The 22,882-nt window shown below is 39.3% G+C and overlaps 1 protein-coding gene across 9 annotated transcripts in view; it reads left to right on the top strand.

Moving 5' to 3' along the window:
* Window positions 1–22,882, top strand: part of SLC4A7 (solute carrier family 4 member 7) — a 67,919-nt gene that overhangs the window by 8,751 nt on the left and 36,286 nt on the right. For all 9 annotated transcript variants that reach the window (XM_079947159.1, XM_079947158.1, XM_079947162.1 and 6 more), the window contains 2 exons: window positions 16,477–16,558; window positions 21,294–21,437. In XM_079947159.1, the coding sequence (XP_079803285.1) occupies window positions 16,477–16,558; window positions 21,294–21,437 (226 nt within the window). The remainder of the gene's footprint in view (window positions 1–16,476; window positions 16,559–21,293; window positions 21,438–22,882) is intronic.

Raw genomic sequence — 22,882 nt, 5'->3', positions numbered from 1 at the left:
GAATCAGTGTGTTTTTACATGAGTAGAATGTGCCCTTTTATTTAAAATGCATCTCTGGGTTATTTATGAGGCATAGGAATTCGTTCTCCCCTCCCCCATATAGTCCGGCACCCCACAAGGTCTGAGGGACAGTGGACCAGCCCTTTGCTGAAAAAGTTTGCTGACCTCTGGGTTAGAAATAAAAACGGTTTTTGTGGCTATGTTCAAAGCAAGAGGAAGAACAATCAAGTAGTAGGTCCCTTGCTTGGAAAAGATGGGGAAATGCTCACTAACACGTTATCTTGGAAAAACTGACAAGTGGGGTGCCTCAGGGTTCTGTCCTAGCCCTGTTGTTGTTCAAATTCATTATAAACAACTTGGATGAAGGAATTGAGGGGTTGCTCATCAAATGACACCAAACTAGGAGGGGTAGTCAAAGCCGCTGAAGACATTATCTGGATTCAAGATTACCTTAACAGACTGGAGAACTGGGCCAAAATGAATTTCAAGAGGGACAGATGTCAGGTTCTACATGTAGGCAGGAAGAACCAGCTGCAAAAATATAAAATGGAGGTAGGTCCCTTCCAACTCTGTGATTCTGTGACATCTGGTTTACCAGTAGGACTTGTGAAAAGGATCTAGGGGTCTTAATAGATCACAAGTTTAACATGAGTCTATAGCATGATGCTGCAGCAGCAGCAGCAGCAGCAACAACAACAACAAAACTAATGTTATTTTCAGCTGCATCAACAGAAGTATAGTGTCCTGACCAAGGGAAATAATAGTCCTGCTCTATTCTGCCTTGGTCAAACAGACCATACCTGGAGTACAGTCTCCAGTTTTGGCCACTACGATTTAAGAAGGATATTGACAAGCTGGAATGTGTGCAGAGGATGTTGACCAAGATAATCAAGAGTCTGGAAACCAAGCCTTATGAGGAACAGTTGAGGGAGTTGGATCTGTTTAGCTTGGTAAAGAGGAGACTGAGAACATATATGATAGCAACCTTCAAGTATCTAAAGGGCAGTCACATGGAGGATTGAGTGTTTTCTCCTGTTCTGGAGGCTAGGACCCGAAATAATAGATTCAAGTTACAATCATATACATTCTCACTAAACATAAGGAACAGGAAGAACTTTCTGTCACTAAGAGCTGTTTGACAGTAGAACAGTCTCCCATGAAAAGTGGTGGACTTTTCATCCTTGGAGGTTTTTAAGCAGAGGCCGGATGGCCATCTGTCATGCATGATTTAGTTGAGATTCCTGCACAGGGATTTGGACTAGATGACCCTCAGGGATCCCTTCCAGCTCTACAGTTTGGTGAGTCTCTGATTTGACTTCTGAGTACAGTTGTTCCTCCCTTTGTGTCTGGGATTTGTTCCGGAGCCCTGGATGCTCAATGAAAGGGACACTCAACAAAGTGCTGCTCTGCGCATGCGTGAAGCATGATTTAGCACTTCTGCGCATGCGGCAAACCCGGAAGTACCCAGTTCCGGGTTTGCCACGGACGTTGGAAGAAGTGGACCCTAAATGGGACGGACTCAAAACGAGGTACCACTGTAGATGTGTCAGATTACACTGCACACTTGGCACTCCTGAAGCTAGTATCTTGGTCATGGCAATAAGCCATACTTGTGAATAGATACAGCTATTCTTTTCTTCATATATAAAGCCTTCAGCGTGTTGTGGGGTACTTAAAGTGTGTGTGGACAGGATACACGGATCATACTTCAACTACAAATAAAGCTTAACTAGTTTGACATCTATGGAAATTGAAGTGCACTTGTGCTAATAGCAGAAAGGGTGCTGCAACAGGTAATGAACCTAGGCAGTGATCTAGTTAGCACAGAAAGCCAAACCATGACTTAGCATGAATGAGAATACATGCAGGTTGTTGGAGCAAAGTTTGCAGCCACAGTGCTCCTTCTGAGCCATGATTTGTCTTAGCATTGTGTTCAAACCCAGGCTTGTGGTTTGTACCTTCAGACAAACTCCAAGTGATAAGACAAGAACAAACTTTTTTACAGCTTGTGACTTGCTTGTCTCACTCCCAACATTCAGGTGCAATGCTTTACCAAACCATGGCTTTTCCCTGGGTAGCATGAGAGCAGAACGGCTGAGCGCAGAACACCTGAGTGAGGAGCAATAGAGCTTTGATCTTTGCTTGAGCAACCTGCACATTACTGCCAAACCCTGGTTTAGCTTAGTGTTAAGTGCAAGTGGGGTCATTGTGTTCTTTAAAATATCTGCTTGTGTATAAAATATGTGTTTGGAATGTGACTGGAAGCATATCACAGGCATTCAAATAGCTTTTGTATAATGATTCCAAATTATTACTTGCTTCTTTGTTTCTGGTACATATGGATGTGTGGTGGTTCCTCTTCAGACTGTAGTGTTAAGTGTTGATAGCAAAAAAAAAAAAGTGATTTAAAAATATTACTTGATACTAATTCTTCATGAGCAATGGGATTCAATAGAATATTTAATATAGTGATGAACAGCATATGCAGTATTTTGGATTCAAAATATACTGAAATAAAGTCTCAAGGCTTGCTTCAGATGATCTAAAGAGAGACCATTTATATGAATGTGAAAGTGTGTGTTTGTAATCAAGAAAAGAGGAATGCCTTGCTTCCATAGGTGGTCAGAATATCAGCAGGGTAAAAGATGCTTATTCTTGAGGCTAGCTTTATGTTGCCAGGAGATTGAGAAAAGGAGCGACTGACATTATCTGACAGTTCTTTTCCTTCAGCAGCTCTGATGATCTTCTTAAGAAAATAATTTATTGTTTGCTCTGGCAATAATCACTTTTGGCTAGTCAGGGGAGATTGTAGAAGCAATTAAGAACTGCACTCATGTTTTCAAATTTTGAATGTCTGGTGAATGCATTTAGTTCATATGACAATTTGTATGACATTTAGATTAGTGCACAAAAGAACATGCTTGAAATTGAGGTCTAGAGTTGTACTCTGGTTCAGAGGAAAGCTTGGAATATACTATCAGCAATACTTCAGAGGAACACATTGTGAGTTGAGTTCTCTTTATTTTTATTGAGTGTAAAGCTAAAGTGGCACAGGCCTATGCTAAACAGAGTCTATTCCTAACTCCTGAAGTAGTAGTAGCTTAGTACAGTATGTTCTGTCACAGTGATGAAATGAGGACCAAGCTGGAAATGCCAAAAAGTGCTTCTGCTGATTGACCTAGTTCTATAAGAACAAAATCTATTTGTTTCACTCTTTGTTGAGACTTGATGCATTCAGTGTATCTGCACTATCTTTCTTCAAGTCACACTGCTGCTAGGGTTCACTTAAATTAATCATCTGTAATGGAATCTACTTAAGCAGCGTTTTGGAAACTGCAAGCTGCTTAGTGCAGTGAAAAATAGACTCTTAAAATCAGATTATATGATATGCAATTTCTAATTACTCTTGGCTATTACTCTTGCCTATATTTGAATACCCTAGACAAGGCAGTGGCATGTTTTGAATTGAAGGACAATGGTTCTTTCCCCACTTCTCTCTCCAGTTCAAGAGACACTAAAATCAATTTAGCGGGTATATCAGACCTTTTAAAATCTAATTATATGCTGCTAAACAGCAAGGGCCCCAAAGGCCAAAATGGAAATTTTTACATATTTCACTCACTAGAGCTTGCGTAGTTAATTATATAGCTGTTCTTGCTCACACACTTGTCAGTCTCTGATTATAGTGACCACCAGCCATTTGAAATTAATTTTGTATTATTTGCCAATAGGGATGGGGCTGGCCCTGTGTCATTCTGTCTGACAACCAAATTCCTATTTACCTAGTACTGGCCCACATGGAAAAGAATGGACCGTTAGTTCCATTTTCCTACCTATAGAGCTGGTCCTGGTCCTGTGCCATTCTGTCTGTCAGTCTATTTACCTAGTAAAAGGTAAAGGTACCCCTGCCCGTACGGGCCAGTCTTGACAGACTCTGGGGTTGTGCGCCCATCTCACTTAAGAGGCCAGGGGCCAGCGCTGTCCGGAGACACTTCCGGGTCACGTGGCCAGTGTGACAAAGCTGCATCTGGCGAGCCAGAGCTGCACACGGAAACGCCGTTTACCTTCCCGCCGGTAAGCGGTCCCTATTTATCTACTTGCACCCGGAGGTGCTTTCGAACTGCTAGGTTGGCAGGCGCTGGGACCGAGCAGCGGGAGCGCACCCCGCCGCAGGGATTCGAACCGCCGACCTTTCGATCGGCAAGCCCTAGGCGCTGAGGCTTTAACCCACAGCGCCACCTGCGTCCCATATTTACCTAGTACCAGCCCATATACCAAAGAATGGACCTTTGGTTTCTGATTTCTGAATTACATATTGGGAAATGTTCTTTATAATGTCCCCAAGGCCATCTACAGTATATATATTTTTACACTGTTGGAAATAATTCCTGTGCATGTGCTATTTGATTAATACTTTCATTTGACTTCATAGTTGGTGAGTCTACCCACCCAGTATTTAAAAACTGAAATGTGTAAAATCATTTCTTTCATAAAGGAAATGCAAGCACTGGCAGTGTACAGGGATGAATTGTCAATCCCCATTTGGCCAAGAAGCTCACTTGCTGACCATGGGCAAGCCACACTGCCTCTCAGCCTACCCTATGTCAAAGGGTTCTGGTGGGGATTAAGTGAGCTGGGGAGAACCTTGTATGCTACCTTGAGGTCCTTGGAGAAAAAGGTGGGACATAAATGCAGCAAACAAATAATCATTTTGTTGTTCCTCAAATGTACCTGCAAATGTTTAGAACAGTGCCTTACAACATGAAGGTATTTCATATATTTCAAAAACTTGAGTAAAGCAAAACAAAACTCACAAAAATAGTGTATTAGTAGAAACGTATGTTTGAAAATAAGCGGTTCAACACATTGCATTTCATTTATAAACTATATATCACATTTATCACTCTACTCTTGTACTGTATATCAATATCGGCATATATTAAAGACTGGACAAAAATGAGCAACATTTCCCAAAAGTCAATTACCCTGTATGAAATTGTGTATGTCATATTCCTTCTGTTATTGTTTTAGCACTTTTTAAATACTTGTTTTCAAGAACCTTCACTCTCTGGTTCAGAAGTTCATACTGGGATAATTTCGGTAGATAAGTATAAGCAGATAAGAATAAAAGTGTGCAAGTCAACTTACTAAGGTTGGCAGTGGCAACAACTCAATTATTCCATTAAATGAGCACAGCAATGTCATGTGGACCTAGCTTTCAAAAGCAGTCTTTTCTCTCGGTTTGAAAATTGTCTGAATGCCTTGGCTCTTCTGTCATTTCCTTTACTCTGTGGCATAACAGAGTGAACAGCTATGAGGACTGTATGTGGATCAGTAGAGGACTTCAGAACCATGCTTTTTGATTCTTTCTATCATGCCTGTATTGTTTTGTGACAGTCTTAAAACCTTTATTCTCTCTGGGTTTGTTTGTTTTTTGAGGAGATGGAGAAGTAGTTCCTGCAGTACCACATTGGTCTAGGTAGAAGTAGGAGGCAAGTGATATTTGAAAGCTTTCAACAAAAATAATTCTCACATCTGTAGGAACTTATGAAAGACTGAGCATTCACTTGACAAACACAAACCAATGTTCAGCACTGCTGCTGAATTTTTCTGACATTGTCCAGAATGTGTGTCACCTTGTGAAAGTATATGTGTGTCTCTGTGTGTTCATCCCATCCTGCGCCACTCCTTTGAAAGCTGATGATGTACCATCATTCAATTTATTAGCTGACATTATAGTATCTAAAAATTCTTTATTTTTAAGGGAATTCACCATTTGTTTTAAGTTTGACAATAGATATTTGCTCATGTGCGCGCGCATGTGCGCGCGCGCACACACACACACACACAGATATACTTTTGTATATCATTTTGGGATTTAATTTTTTTGAAGTGGTTTATAAGTATTATAAACAATAATTAAACAGCCCCAACTGTAAAGGTTATGTCATACTTCTCAGCCTTGCATTACTGTATATTTATGCGTGGTATAGCAAATGTGCAGATTTGAAATTTGGCTTTATAAAAAATGCACTCGTTAAACAGCTATCCTTTTTTGGTGTAGCCTTTTAAGGCTGTGTTTATAAAATGTTCCATTCTATTTTAGGAATCTAGTTTAAGAACCAGGTATTAATTATATAAGAACCTGGTCCTTGGTTAACATTATGGTTACTTCTTGTTTTGCATTTGGTCCTTAAAATAACAAAATGTGGCAGAGCAGCCTTTAAACTAATAGGGTGGGTTTATCATTTTTCAAATGGGGGATGGGTACAGCGAGGCATTGAGAAAGCAGGGGCACATGCTAACTATTAGAGAAGCAAAGGCACCATAGGGTAAAACCCATATTCCAAAGACTAAACACACTAGTTATGGGTGTTTATATACTACTGCTGGAAGCCTGTGAGCCAAAATGGACATTAGCTAGAGTCCTTGGTTTTGAGAGAAGAGCATAGATATAATGCACATAAGGGAAACTTGGTGGACTGGAAAAAAACCCTGTTAGACCTGGTTATCTCTGTTAAAAAGTATATAGGAAAGACAGGGAAGGTTGTGCTGGAGGTGCTGTAATCCCATACCTCAAAGAGGGCATAAAGTCCAGCAAGACAGAAATCCTCAAAAGGGCAGACTCCACAGACTTGCTGTGGGTGGAAACACCAGGCCCAAAGAATAATTAGTACTATTGTCCAGTGAACAAAACACCCAGGTTGATCTTGATCTTGAGAATGAAATCAAGAAGGCATGAAAAATAGGATGTAATGTAGTAATAAGTGACTTCAAATACTCTAATGTAGACTGGCTACATGTGTCCCAGTCATGACAAAGAGAATAGTTTCTCATGGAACCAGTCAGTGACCCTGGACTTAATCTTAAGTGACACTGAGGACCTGGTGTGGGATGTCAGTGTTGTTAAACCAATTAGGAGCAGTGGCCATAGTGCTATGAAATTCAACACACACACACAAAAAAAATTGTTTGTTATATAAATATTTAAAAGGCTTGTTTTTTACAGTAACATGTTTTTAATATTTTTTGGGGGAGCTGCCCAGAGTAGTTGGGCCAGCCTGGTCAGATGGGCAGCATATAAATAATAAATATATTTTAAAAATCATTTCATTCATCACCATTTTATCGAGGTAGTGAAGTCTACCAAGTTGGATGCCTTTGAAACTTGATTAGGTCAAAACCATGAAAGGTATGGCTGTCATTGGTTTCTAGCCATTTTGACTATGTTCTGCCTCCATTGTCAGAAGCAATATGCCTCTGATTACCAGTTGCTGGTAATCTCAGATGGGCAGAGTGCTGTTGCTCTGATGTCCTGCTTGTGGACTTCCTATAGACATCTGATTGGCTGCTATAAGAATTGGATGTCAGCCTTATGTTCTTAAACTCTGGGGTAAGAAAGTGTATTGTTAAGAAGACCAAAATTAGTTATAAACCACAATTTTGGTTTCTTACATAACGACAGGATAGTTTTTAGCAAAGTCCTCTTCCTGTCTACGTGGGAGGAGGAAAGGGGGGGGGGAGCACAGAAGCCTACTCATGTATCTATCACATGGTTTAGTGTTATGTGCAAACTAAACATATGTATGTAGGAACTTGTACCTTATATTTCGTTCCTTAGAAGCTATAGTTTGAAAAATGATTCTTGGCATCTGCTCTGTAATGGGAATTGATCTTCCTTCCCCCACCCTCCCACCTGCAGTACTTTTTATAGATTCCCAAGAGAGCTTTTCAGGCTCCACGTAACTAGAAAATTGGCTTTTATGAATATATAAATGTGTACAGTGTTTGAGACCTTTTTTAGTTTGGGGATTTGAGTCAAACACAGTGACGATAAAACCTTGGGCCTTAACAGCAAAACATTCATATTGCAGGCCGTTTTTAGCTACTGCTGTAGCTAAACGTTAAGTCACAGACCACATAGTTTCAATTCCTTTTTTGGTGTTCCCTTGGTGGGAATTGAAGGCATGCCATGTTCCTCAATTCTGTTATTATGTGACCTGTGCTGGATGTAGTTACTGGCCTGGAAGACTAAGTATCTTTACAAGATAACTGGCTGCAACAGAGTGATTTATACAGCTGTACATCTGTGTTGGCTGCACTGTTATAAAGTAGTTATGTGTGGTTTGGTTTCTTCAGGCTCATAGCACTGCAAACTTGCACAAGGGCATTCTCCTTTTCTTCAGCATCAGCATGGAAGGAACACATATAGACAAGGAGCTGGTAAATACTTCTTTCAAAGAAATAACATTTTAAAGTGGCTAGAACAGAACTCATGATAGTCACTCTTGTATGTCAGATTGCGTAAATAATTGTCTTGAAAACCTTTGTAATATCAGGGTTTAATATACATACAAATTTAGCTATATAGTTTTTTTTTATAAACTCCTTTAGCTTTAGAACGTGTGTGACTGAAAACTTTGACTCAAATACAATTAATATTACTACTTATTAACTCATCTCTTTAGAGAGGGCGGGTTTTTTTAGGATTAATGTATGTTAGGAAATTGTACTAAAATGTGTTAAAAGTAGCGTCTTGTGAAATTACAGGTTTCTTGTCTAAACATACCTTCCACTAAACTTTCTTAGCACCCTTCTCTCCTTTATGCACCATATTATAACAATTTTTGTTAGGTCTGTAGTAAACTTTTGACTATGTAAGATTCTTGGGCAGGTCATCTGTACATAATTAGGATTAGAAGCTCATTAGAAACTAGTCTCATAGGTCTTTTTCTCAGTATCATGGTCAGTAGAGGATAACTATTTAATGGGGAAACAGTATGGTTTAAAGTTAGTGAGAAAAAGCTTCCTGAGTTCAGTATTTGATAGAAGTTGCAGAACATGCCTAGATAGCTTTACTTAAATGACTTATCAATATGGAGGTATACAACATTTAAAAAGACATGTCTGATTCCAGTAGTCTCCTGGACTTCACTTTTCATTCCCCACTTAACATTCTGTTTTGCTATCTTCTAGGAATATATCTTGCTGGAGTAGATAATGTGGTTGCTAACTTGGATATTGATTTAGTATGATTTAACTCTAACCCTTTGTCATGTTAAAAGATTTTCCATGTGGCTGCATGTAAAGAAAATATGTTTGAGAATCTTAGAAAGTTTCTCAGTGGTATATCAGCTTTTGTTACATGAACAATTGTAATTTAAAATCAGGTAAAGTCTGTCCATATTTGCAAGGGTTTTTTAATGTTTCTGCTTGTGCACGGGATGATAGAAAGGTGGTCTTTAAGTTTTAGGCTGCCATCCTAACCCCAACCCTGCCTGCCAGTGGAGCCTTGTGTAGTGGTAAAGCCACTGCCACATCTGCTACCCAGCCACTTGCGGGGGGGGGGCAGGGCTGGTGGCAGCAGCCGCAGCAGCATGATTGGGCTTGATACTTACCAGCAAGAGCCATGAAAACAGCTTGTAATCCAGTTCATTCCAGGCCAGCACAGCCCTGCCTCCTCCCTGCCCTTGTTTCACGCCTTTCTGTTACGAGTGTGTACATGGACCCGCATGTGCACAGCCAGCACTCATGTTCACTGCTGAGAGGTTTAGGATCTTTTCCTGGAGTTATAACATGTGCTTGTTATGGATGTGCTTTAACCCTTAATCTTATGCCCACAAGAAGCTCTCACTCAAAGAAATGAAGCTTGGTTTATTATATAAAACAGGAGCAACAGAATATATGAAACTGTTGCTTTAGACAGCAAAGTTACAGGCTAAGCAGGTAGCAAATTACATTACATACACACCTTAATTAAAGAGTAAAAGATTCTCTTGTACTAAAAGCCCTACAGAAGCTGCCATAAACCTATGCTAGAAGGAGTAGGGAAATGAAAGTATACTTGTCCTTAAAGTGAAGCAGCAGTGTGTTGAGACCTGGGGAGTGCTGGTTAAGTTCTATCCTGTTGGAGCTATGAAGGCCAACTAGCCTTTGAATCTAATAGGTTTTTAAAAATACCCTTTTGCCAAGGCATACTAGTGGAGAGGGAAAGGGTCTGTGAAATGATTGATTCCTACCATTTCCATAATCTCTTCCAGACTTTCCTGCCTAGTTCTCACCTTGCCCATCTTTGGTCATCCTGTTCCTGTTTGCTTAACAAAAGGGTGAAAGACTTTGATGGTATCTGCACCTGCCCATCTCTGCCTGCCATCTGCCTTTAAATCACCTTACCATTGTGGGGATGGATCTCACTGAGGAGTTGAGTATCATGTACTTGAAAACAAAATTTGCATGTGTTAATCTTCTGATCAGATGTGGGTGAAGGCAGGATATGCCCAAAATGCCTTTCAGCAGGAGGCTGGAGGCTGGCTTTTTCCATGGTCACCAAAGCTCATCATGAAGGATCTCATGTCATATTAGAGTTCTGTCAATCTTATACTTAAGTCATGATCTGCTGAGATAAACCATATCATAATTTCAGATTAACACACACCTCCTTACATTTGCACTGGTGAATAACCCTCCAGCATGCATTGTGGCCACCTGTTCAGCAGATTTTCTTCTGAGTCCCAAACCTCTTACTGCCTGGCATAATGGGATGGGGGTGAATTGCCATGCCTGAAATACAAGTGTGTAAAAGTGTGTACTTGCTGATTTTTGCTGTCATAACATATACCCTGGTGAAATCCCTGTCAAATATAAACATGTACAGGTATCTGATGAATTGGCCTTAAGTGTAATGCTACTTTTTGCCTTTAATGTAGGTAGTTTAGTGTGCATTTTTTACAAAGCAAAAATATTACGACAACTATAGTTTTACATTACACATCTGTTAGATGAGCATTCTTTCAGCTGACAGCATTAGTTCAATTAAAAGTTGTGGTGTTTTTAAAAGTGGTGGTAGAACACTTAAAGTTATTTGAGAATGCTAATCAAATTAAGGACATGCTTTGATCAGAATAAACTTACATTTATTTTAAGGTATCTTACTTTTCTTAGAAGACTCGCTGATTAATATTAAACAGTGCAAATGGTTGGTGAAAATGCATACAGTGGTGCCCCGCAAGACGAACGCCTCGCAAGACGGAAAACCCGCTAGACGAAAGGGTTTTCCGTTTTGGAGGCGCTTCGCAAAACGAATTTCCCTATGGGCTTGCTTCGCAAGACGAAATGTTCTGCGGGTTCCCCCCCCTTTCCCCCCTTTTTCCCCCTTTTCCTAAGCCGCTAAGCCGCTTATCAGCTGATCCGCTAAACCGCTAATAGCGCTAATCCGCTAAGCTGTCAATGGGTTGGACAAACCGCTATACGAAGAGCCTCATGGAATGGATTAATTTCGTCTTGCGAGGCACCACTGTACTTTAAAGTGTTTCTGCATTTTATGGATCCTCTTAGTTTCTCCTTTCTGTCTCTGTTCTGATTTAGTTCTATTGCTTGCAGAGAATCAGATTCCAGTCTGTTTCATCTCAGTAGGAATTGCAAAGACAATGAAAAACTCCTTCCCTATTTTCCCTTATATTTGCTTCAGTGTTAAAATGTCTTGTGGTAACCAGGGAGCTATGACGTCAGAAGCTTACAAACACAGTAAGATGAATGCAAATTAGGAGTGCCATCTGACATGACTGATGTAAGTAAGTGCAAGGCTGATTGTAATGGCACAAAAAAATCTGTAAGTTTATCTGGACTGTGACAACCAGAAAAACATTCCTGGAATTGTGGAAAAATGCCTGGAACAACAGTTTATTATGTTGAAGCATCTTCTATACAAGGGAAGGCTAATATAATTGGGGCAGTTTTTCGTTTTTGTTTTTAAAAAAAGACAACAAATGAGGCAGGTATGCTTGAGATCGATAACATTTTGAACAGTATGAAGAGAGAGAAGGTTGTTTTCCTTCAACAATACTAAAACTCAGGGTTCTGTAATGAAGCTGATTGGCAGCAGGTTGAAGGCTTTTAACATGATACATGGTTATGAAATTCACTACCAAATGATTTTGTAAGATCCAGTATCTTAAACAGCTTTAAAAAGTACTAGAGAAATTCTTGGTCACCATATTACCTATCATGCTGCTATTTTTCAGCAAACAGGTCTTTATTTAAGTCGAATTTTTGCCTAATTCTATTGTGTCAGAACATGTAACAGCTTGTAAAGACTGCAAAGCCCCTCTTATTCAGCTTTCTGATGAGTCAATCCTTTTTCTGCATGGAATTGGACTACTGGGGAAGCTTAAATAGGTTCGTATAAACCTCACTAGCTTTCAGTTACATACTTTTCAGACACAGAAAAATATATTAAGAGAGATGCAGAGCAGAAGGTGACTTTCATGATGTGTCCTAGAAAGCTGCAAATTCAGCAATGTGTTGAGCGAGTTTTACTTGCACGTTATTAAGTATTGGAAACCTATGTGACTAAGTTCTGTTTATAGCAACAGATATAGTATATTGAAGACTAAGGATTATAGTTTAAGCAGAAAATTAGTTCCTAACTCAGAGCTTTGTTAATTTCAAGTTGTTTGACAAAAAAATATTAAGAATGGGATTAAGGCTAATATTACTTCATGGAATAATCTCAATCTCAGTGTATTTGTATTGTAATTTTTAAAAACAGGCATGCCTTTAATGCCTTGGGAAGGTCTACAAGGGCACACATGCCTTGCAGTAATCTAATCTATAGACAGGCTGCCTTCACATGATATAATTTTGAAGGCCACTTTTTTATGAGCGAGCTGGCAAAGAACGCCTGTTTCATATTTGTCAAAATTACAATGTTGGTATAAACAGCATTCTAAAACACATTTTTTCCCTCTGGCATGGTGTAAGCAGTTTCGTTGCCTTTAATTAAAGCAACATTGCAATAATCAAATCTCATAATGTATTGAAAATTAATCATCAAATGGTAGTATTAATAACCAAATAAGAGAGGGAAATGTAAATACAAATACAAATGTAAAAGCTTGTGGAATCATACAACTGATAAATAATTAGCCTTCAGTCCTTCCTCCTGAATTAGAACATTTTTATGACTCCAACCTGAAACGAGAATTTATGTAGGCTGTTTCTGCCTTCTCTGAGTTAATAAGACAACTTCATCATTTGGTAATGTCTCAACATTGGCTCCACTTAGTTGTGGTTATCTTTTTTTTTAAAAAAAAAATTATTAAAGATTTCTTAGTTCACAAAAATACGTGCATTGTCTCTTTTTTCAAGTTGTGTTTTCTACAGATCAGTTTCATTTGTTGTGAGACTTTAGTATTGCATACAATGTTAGGTTAGGAAGAAAAGAGGGGGAAATGGTGAGTGGGGTGGGGTGGCAATGCTTCTATTCTTAGTGTATGTGTGGGGGTTTGTTCCAGCGTCACATGTGGGTTCTCTTACTATCCGCTTGTTGTATTTCCTTGGTGGTGAGAGAGGTTGGGGATGGCCTAGGGTGTGGTTGGTTGTCTTTGGTTGGCTGTAGTCGTGGCCATCTTAAATTTGTGGTGCTTTATGCACCCCTCATCTAACCTTAATATACAGTCATACCTTGGGTTAAAGTAGCTTCGAGTTGAGCATTTTCGGGTTGTGCTTCGCAATGACCTGGAAGTAACGGAATGCGTTACTTCCAAGTTTCGCCGCTCATGCATACGCAGACGCTCAAAATGACGTCATGTGCAGACGCAGCAAATCATGACCTACAGACGCGCAGATGCAGGTTGTGATCGCTTCAGGATGTGAACGGGGCTCCGGAACGGATCCCATTCTCATCCAGAGGTACCACTGTACTTTAGTATTTGTCCAAAGTACATTAAGGAGAGCTTGTTTTGAACATTGCACTACTTGTTTTTAAAGTTCTTAAATGCTTAGCATAGAATCATAGAATTGTAGAGTTTGAAGGGACACCGAGGGTCATCTAATCCAACCCTTAGTAGTGCAGGAATCCTGTACACAGGCATCCCTGGGTGGGCTCAAACTACCAACCTTCTGGTTAGCAGCCAGACACACTGACACATGTGCCACAGAACATTAATGATCATTAATGGTATGGGGCAAAAAGTAGTTAATTGTGTTCTGTGTTTTTTAAAGCATAAAAAGCTGGTAGGAGTTTAAAAAGTTAATAGATAAAAACATTTTAATCTGAATGCACACAAGAGTTAAAAATGCTACATAATTAAGGCGATACCATAGCCTATGGCAAGAATGGTGAATCTGTAGTTCTTCAAATGCTGTTGAGTCCAGTTGTCCAGCAGCCCTAGATAGCTAGTGGTCAAAGAGGATGGGAGTTGTAGTCTAGCAACATCTGGAGGGTCACAGGTTCTCATCTCCTGGTATGCGCAGATGACTTTGATTTTTAAAAAATAATGTATACCTGTCTTCTTCCCTGACGGGACTCAAGGTGGCTTGCAGATAAAAATAAGAGCTACTAAACACATAGGAAAAAAACATTAAAACACAAATAATTGATAGAATTAAAAATTATATGCATATATAAAATATATTAAAACCGTACTGATAATTATAATAAAAACATCATGGCACCAGTCTTTTCATTAAAAGCAATTTGTTTTTGAAGGCCTGTTAGAACAAGGAAGTCTTCATCTGCTGGTGGAAGGACAACCAGGAGGGAGCCAGTCTAGCAGCCATCAATAATTCTCTCTCTTGCGACCCTACCAAGCATGCAGTCATGATTGTGAATCATATCATAACTTTATATGTAACCTAAAAATGAACTTTTTTTCTGGCATTCTCCTTTTAGGAGTATCTAGCAGTATTTGCAAGATGCACTCTTATGACGGGTTTTTCTAGAAGAAAGGAATCTTATCTTTTGTAGAGAAGACTGCATTCCACTCTAAGGCAAAAATGCTGGAAATAGAGGTAGTAATGAGGGGAAGAATCTGCATTTAATAATTTTAGTTATACTTAAGGCTTAGTTATTGTATATAGAGAGAGAGAGAGGTAGTAATAAAGGGAAGAATATCTCTCTCTCTCTCTCTCTCTGTGTGTGTGTGTGTGTGTGTGTATGTATATGTGTCTATCTATCTATTTATATTTATATCTATATGTATCTATATTGCCCTCAATGTTTGCCCACCCTTGGCATAGCCTCTATTTCTAGTGGGGTCTCCCTTATGTCACATTTTAGACTATAAGCTCCTGAGAGCAAGGATTTGTTCTCTTAATACCGTGTAGAGAGTCATGCACTCCCTAAATAAATGAAATATTCTGAGCATTTTAGCTGTTTCTTTTGCTACATTATATGATACAAGCAGGATTTTTGCCTTAGAGTGGAATGCACTCTCTATATATGGCATGACTTGTTTTTGAGAAACCTGTGCTGAGTCCTAGTAATCACAGCATTCTTTTCTAAAAGCTCACAGACCGACTTTCTCATTATCTATTCTAGGACCCGGTATCTATGTCAGTAGTTACCTGCGTCTTCTTTCTCCCTCCAGTCCATCTCCAGTCCACAGGGACCTTATCTATTATCCAAGAATACTCACAGATTATAGACAGAGGTTCTGAGATTACATCTGCAAACTCTTTTAGTACCCTTGGGTTCAGCTCATCAGGCCCTATTTATCAATATTGACTTTTTTTCACTCACCAAATTTGTGGTGGTGGGGGTATGTGGCCGCGAGGCCCATTAGTAGTATGGGAGGAGGGATGGCTTGTGCAGCCCTGCAACCTTTCAATGTGTATGGGTTGTCTTGAACCCACTTCATCCCCATAGGGACCTGCTGCAGAGAGGTAGTTATTTACATAATGAGTTTTTGGCTAAGCCGTGATTGGAACTGTAAATTTTGTGCCTCTTGGCTTTCAGGATTTTTTCAGTATGATTCTTTCTCTTCCTCCCTCTTGCTGTTCAGAATCTTAAGTCTTCAATGCTACACTATTGCCAACTAATTCTTAGGTTTTTGGAAGGAGAAATATCTACAGCTTAACTCTTTAAGAAATGTTGGAAGCCAGCAGTTAAATGGAAAACACTTTAATGCAGATTTAAGCTACAAAATCCATAATACGGAAATGCATTTAATGTTTAACTTGGCAGAAGTAAAAAGAGAGAGATATTATGTGCAACATAATGCCTTTTTAGGGTCATTATAAAAATGTGTTTGCTAAATGCACAGCTTGAAAAAGAGGATATATTTGTGAAGCTTATTTTCACCCAAAGTTTTTAATGTTTCCTTTGAATCATGGTAGTTTCCCTTCCCTTTTTATAGAAGATGCACAGTCTGTTACTCAGTAACTCTTGTTTTCACATGCTAGACAAGCTTACACAAAACTATTAAGTTGGACTATGACAAGCAATTGAAAATGGGGTATAAAACTGGTTTTCATTCCACTCAGACTTTCTGGGCAACATGATGACTTGCCAAAAAACTTACACTAAAATATGCAGTTCCAGAAAATAACCCTGTGTTCTCTGTTATTCCTAACCTTCTGAAGATGGTATGACAAGCAATTTTTTAAAATTTTGTCATAGTCATTTATAAAATGGAAACATAAATATGTAGATGTGATTATAGTGTTAAAACTGGATGTCTGCTCTGTCTTTTTTAGGGTCATGATGAAGAAGCTGTTGTGGATACGGGCAAAATCAGCTCTACTATCAACACAAACTTTGAGAAAGAAGAACTAGAAAGTAAGTATATTTTTTCAGTCTCGTTAGGATTGTTATTTTTCCCAAGTTCAAAAGTAAAACATGTTAGAATCCTAGTGCTGCACTTGTGTTATCTGGTTTGGCATGGTTGCATCAATGCCGTTTGAAGTCATGCCTGGGATTTCCACCTAAGTTGTTAGTGTGCATTGCATCCAATATGCAAGATGAAGTCAGGTACAATTACCCTTTCTCCTTTGTAGCTCTATGCTTAGCCATCCTTTTTAGTGAAAGAGACAGGATTTGAGGTGCTCTGAGAACCTCAAGAGAGCACAACACCAAAAAAACCCCTCCTGCAATCATCTCCAGTTTTGAGTAGAATCAGGGGTCAGAGAGTATCCCTGCAGTTGTGATGTGCTTGGGACGTGCTTGTTGAATGGTTTAAAGGGTATTAGGATAGCTACTGATTTAAGCTCTCTCTGATTTGCTGAATATGTGGAAAATATTTGTAACTGGTTGTGGAAGAGAAACAAACTTATACAGGTAACCATGCAAATGAGAGTATGCTATACGTGCAGGAAGAAATCTAATTAAGAGACTTGCACTGTGCAACAGTGAAAGCTGTCTGCAAACTCAGGCACACACTTTACTAAGAACACCATGCAAAGAACTTGAAGATGTTAGTTGGACAGAAGACAATGATGCCATTTTGTGAAGTGAGCAGTCATCTGGTATTTGCTTATGTTATGAAATTTGGCTCCTGATGCATCCTTGAAAAATGATGGCTTGTGCCATCTGCTTTTTCCATGGCATAAGTCCAAACAAAGCTCATTAAGAAGAGGGGGCTGCACTTGACTTTTACTTAGCTTCACTTAGGTTTTTCTTTGCCAGGTGTAACCGTGTTTACATTTAATAGTTCTATTATCTCGAATATGTGATACTATAAACTGTGTTCTTAATAATAGTGGCAGACTTTTCAATCTGGATTTCTGCTCTTTGACAGCAAAATATTCCGTTTCTCTGTGTATGTAGGTTTAACATGTTAGCATAATGGGGAAATCCTTGAACATGTGTAAGAAAATGCCAAAGCTAGACTGCAGTTTTAAGCAAAAATTGTTTCAAGTAGGTTCCATTGAAGCTAGAGTGCTATGCTTCATAGTTAATGAGTTTACAAAAGAGGTATTATATATATCTGAATGAATAAAATCAAGAATGAAATTGTAATATTGAGTTGCCAGAGAAGGTAGAGGTTTTTTTAATGAGACGATACTTTGTTAGCGTAAGAATTTTCTGGGTGTTTATAAAAAATATAAGATTATATGTTGCATATTACTTACAGGTATAATACAGTAATAATATAAAATTATTGGATAAAAAGTAGTGAATTGCTTTTTTAAAAGTGTATTCTGATGCTGTGCAAAAATCAGCTGATTTGGAATTGCCTTTAATGTATTTTGTTTATTTTCTATGTATCATAAGTTTTCCATGGTGTGTGGTCTGAGTATATACAGTAGAATAAGTAGTGAGCACCTTTTAAGAAATTTTAAAGTGACACCATTAATGACCTTAACTGGTAAATACCATTTGTGGATTTTGTCAACTAAGCTTGGATAAAGTCATGTCTGATTAAACCAAACAACTGTCTCTGGAGCTATGTATACTAAATTTAGTGTCCTTCATTCTATTAATGCTGTTGAGTATTGGATTAAGCTAATTCAGTAACAAGCTTTGCTTGGGATTAGTATGGCACAGCCATTGTGGAAGTGGGGTTTCTGAAGGTCATTTAACAATTCAGCTGTATCCTTTGGACTCTAAGGATTTTTTTTTTTGTATATGACTTGAGACCATGGAATTTAATGGAATTACTTAATATTTTTACATATGGATGATGTTCCTCTTCCCCTCCATCCCCCCTCTCTCCCACATACCCATTGGGCATCATATATTCTTTGCAGTATGCCTCGGTGAAATGTGGAAGTAGTTTCAAGTTTTTGATGAAGGGGATACTATGGTTAATTAGTTACTTCTAATTATTTCATTGTGGCCACTACGAAGGGGAGAAGAGAGAACAGGCTTTGTATGCAGGCAAAAGGCTCATTTATATCTCAGTTCCTTAAACTTGAGTTAGGATTACGGTATCTAAATTCATCTGGAGCATGCCATTCTAGTAGACCTTTCCCCAAGTAGATTTATTTGTGAAGAATTCTTACACACACACACACCCCACCCCCACCAGTTCCTCTACAGTGTTCCTGTGTAAATTTCTTTTCAATGTCTATTTTATTTCTCTTCCAACTGTGGGTGTGATCAAGTTTGCTTCCTGCTTAAATTGCAGTGAAGTTGAACACCCTGCGTTTGACTTAGAAGCCAGGTTTGATGTCGAACTGCTGGCAAGTTGCAGCTGGGAACAGGACTCTTTTTCTAACCTAGACTTAGTTAAAAAAAAGGCCACAATTCAGTGAGGTGAGGCTTACAGCAAGTTCTAAATCACTTGCTTTGAAGTTGAGAAGAATACCGATTTTGACTGTGTTCCAACCAACACTGGTTTATTAATTGTGATAGACATTGACCATGGCACACATGGTCTTGACAGTTTCATTACAGGCCAGTTTAGACGTTCCAGTTCAGTGCTGCGTCCCACCACCTTCTTTATTTATTTATTTATTAAATTTCTATGTCACCCTTCACTCGAGCATCAGAGGGCTGTTTACAACATAAAAAACACAAAAATACATAAACATAGTTACAAAAACCATACCCCCCCCCCAAGTTTCACTAGCTAAGAGCCTGTGAGAAGAGGAATGTTTTTGAAGTTGCCAGGCTAGCCTCTCTTGGGAGAGCATTCCACAAGTGCGGAGCCACTGCAGAAAATGCCCTGTCTCATGTTGCTACCCTCTGGACCTCTTGTGGAGGAGGCAAACGAAGAAGGGCCTCAAATTGTGATGATAGGGTCTGAATCAGTTTTTAGGTGGAGAGGTGGTCCTTGATGAATTGTGCCTGAGCCAGCGCTTTGAATTGGGCCTGGAAACTAATTGAAAGCTAGTGCAGTCGTGCCAGGATCAGTGTAATATGCTCAAACTATATTGTTCTGGTGAGCAAGCTGGCTGCTGAATTCTGTACCTGCTTAAGTTTCTGAACTGTCTTCAGAGGCAGCCCTACATATAACACATTGCAGTAATCTAACCTTGAGGTTACCAGAGCATAGGCAATGATAAGCTATTCCTGTCCAGATAGAGGTGCAGCTGGGCTACTAGCTGAAGCTGATGGAAGGCACTCCATGCCACTAAGGCTGCCTGAGCCTCAAAATGACGTGGTTTTTTTTCTTTAAAAAACTGCATGAGTTTTTCCAGATATTCAGAAAAGAAGGATGGGGCAAGGAGATCCTGTTTAATATTTCTCCATGTCATTTTGCAGCTGTGAGGCCACTTTCAGTTCAACAAAAACACTGTGGGGGGAAAGGAAACATCTTATTGTATCTAGTTTGGGCCCAGTACTGTATTCAGATTTCAGTACTTGGAAATGTAAAAGCCTGCCTTTTCTGTCTAGAAAATGAAATTGTGGTAGCCTAAGATAGTAAAGAGATTACCAATTATCACATGATTTTCATAGTATGTGATTTATATAATAGTGTAATGAATGGAATAAGTAGTGAACATCTACAAAAATTCTAAAACGACACCATTAATGACGTTATTGCTATGTGCTGTTTGGCAAACTACTGTGGATGTTGCAGCAGCAGCAGCTTTCCTTTATCTATTGGTGGTTGGGCAAGGTGATGTTTGAAGTCCTTTACATATCTCATTATTCTGTACCAAATTCATTTTTTGAGCTGGTACATCCTTTAAGCAGTTCAAACCTTTTCTTGAAAGGGATCTAGATGTTCAAAAATCAGTGAAGATGTTTTTATTTCTATCCTGATAATGAAAAAAGGAAAATCCATTTGTGCCAAATTGGTACTTCTCTGTTGCCTTCAAATTCTTGTACAGTGGTACCTCGGGTTACATACGGTTCAGGTTACAGACTCCGCTAACCCAGAAATAGTACCTCAGGTTAAGAACTTTGCTTCAGGATGAGAACAGAAATCGTGCTCCGGCGGTGCAGCAGCAGCAGGAGGCCCCATTAGCTAAAGTGGTGCTTCAGGTTAAGAACAGTTTCAGGTTAAGAACGGACCTCCGGAACGAATTAAGTACTTAACCCGAGGTACCACTGTAAATGGGGACGCAGGTGGCGCTGTGGGTTAAAGCCTCAGCGCCTAGGGCTTGCCGATCGAAAGGTCGGCGGTTCGAATCCCTGCGGCGGGGTGCGCTCCCGCTGCTCGGTCCCAGCGCCTGCCAACCTAGCAGTTCGAAAGCACCTCCGGGTGCAAGTAGATAAATAGGGACCGCTTACCAGCGGGAATGTAAACGGCGTTTCCGTGTGCGGCTCTGGCTCTGGCTCTGGCTCTGGCCAGAGCAGCAATGTCACGCTGGCCACGTGACCCGGAAGTGTCTCCGGACAGCGCTGGCCCCTGGCCTCTTAAGTGAGATGGGCGCACAACCCCAGAGTCTGTCAAGACTGGCCCGTACGGACAGGGGTACCTTTACCTTTACCTTTTACCACTGTAAATAGAACATTATTACAATGTTCCTCAAATAGCAGGATTGGCTCTTTGTCATCTTTTGGATAATTCATGTGTACTGTATAGTACAACAAGTGTCCCAATGCTAATTTTAAGCCAATTATGTGGTCTTTGGTTGTCTGATTGATATGCCTAATATGTTTCATAACATTTTTGGTTAAGGTCACAGAGCTGTTTATATTGGTGTGCACGTCCCCTTTGGAAAGCAGGGTCGACGACGTCATAGGCACCGTGGACATAAGCATCATAGAAGAAGAAAAGAAAAGGAAACTGACAAAGAAGATGGGCGAGAATCTCCATCCTATGGTAAGAAAAAAAAGTTATTTCATTGTGCTTTAAGCAGCAATATAGTAAAACACAGTTTTTTGGTTATTTATTTTTAAGAAGAGTAGAATTGACAGCATGGTAGGGTTTTATGGGCGTGTTCCAGAGAAATTACAATAGTTAGTTGCCTGTGTTTATACAATGTTCACAGAGCTTATTGCCTCATTATTATTCTTTATGAACTTTTTACGTCAAGAACTTGCACTCTGTTCTTGTGCTACGTAATCTTAAATTATTATATCTGGTCAGTGGCTAGTCAGATTAGATTCAGAACTTTTAAATTGTTTTCTAATATAGATCCTTGAAAATGTTTACGTGGCTGCTAACTTGATTTTTGCGTTAAATACAAGAAATGTACATGACTACAGATAATGAAATGAATGTAAACAGAGGAAAAGAGGGAAACATTCTATAACATGAGTGTTGTAATGTTAAAGGAGGAAGTTGTATAATGGAGAGAGTCTGATATCCATAAGGAAGTAGTTCAGGAATTTGGATTTGTGAATTTCAATTTATTAATGCACTCAAAACTGTAGCAAGATTAAAGCCATATAACAAACATAACCAAATATTCAGTATTATTCAGGAGAATATGCATTCTACCTGGATTGTTCATATATATATTTGAAATAGTTAATATCCCTGGATTCCACCCCCCCTTGAGAAGGATCATGTCCAGTTTAATCCATGACCATTATTGTGACTATGATCATGGAAAGACATGGAGCTAAATGTATGTACTCCCATTTAACATCCAGATGCATCTTGCTCCCTTTCATGCTCCCTTTGCCATTTTTGTTCAGTGGAAGGTTTTGCTAGAAGGTTAATAGGTTAGAAATGAGTTAATCGAAAATGAAAACGCATCACTACTTGAGTGTTTTGAGCCTTTAAAGTCACTCAAATCAGGTTTGGAAATCTTGATACTGGAACAACAGGCTTTATTTCATTCTCAAACCATGATGATCTCCCTTTATCTGTTAAGGATTTTTGCTCGTTTTTCTATGTCGGTTATGATTTCTGTTTGTAAAGAAATCTTTCTGTGTAAAGATTAAGTACCATTTCAAATGTTCCTGTATTTACAAACATAGCAGTCATTCTTCTCTCTACAAATTTTGTATATTCCTAGTACACAAGCACAGTTTGCTCAAGACCATATACTTCACAGTAGATGTGTAGAATCATAGAATTGTGGAGCTGGAAGGGACCCCAAGGGCCCCAAGGGTCATCTAGTCCAACCCCTTGCAATGTAATAATTCCAGTCAAAGCGTACAAGGGGAAGAGAGGGCAGTGTGTGAGGAGGATCATGGTTTAATGTTTAATGTTAATACGAGCCAGCTTAAAGAGTCTTGCTTATATACGGCCAAGGGAAATAGGTTATACATGTGCACCAGTGAGTCTTTTCCTCATATATGTTTGGCAATGGTTCA

This window comes from Podarcis cretensis (assembly GCF_951804945.1).
Source record: "Podarcis cretensis genome assembly, chromosome: 12".
Taxonomy (NCBI): Eukaryota; Metazoa; Chordata; class Lepidosauria; order Squamata; family Lacertidae; genus Podarcis; species Podarcis cretensis.
Note: the sequence above shows the minus strand (reverse complement) of the source record. Positions and strands in the feature narration are given on the sequence as shown.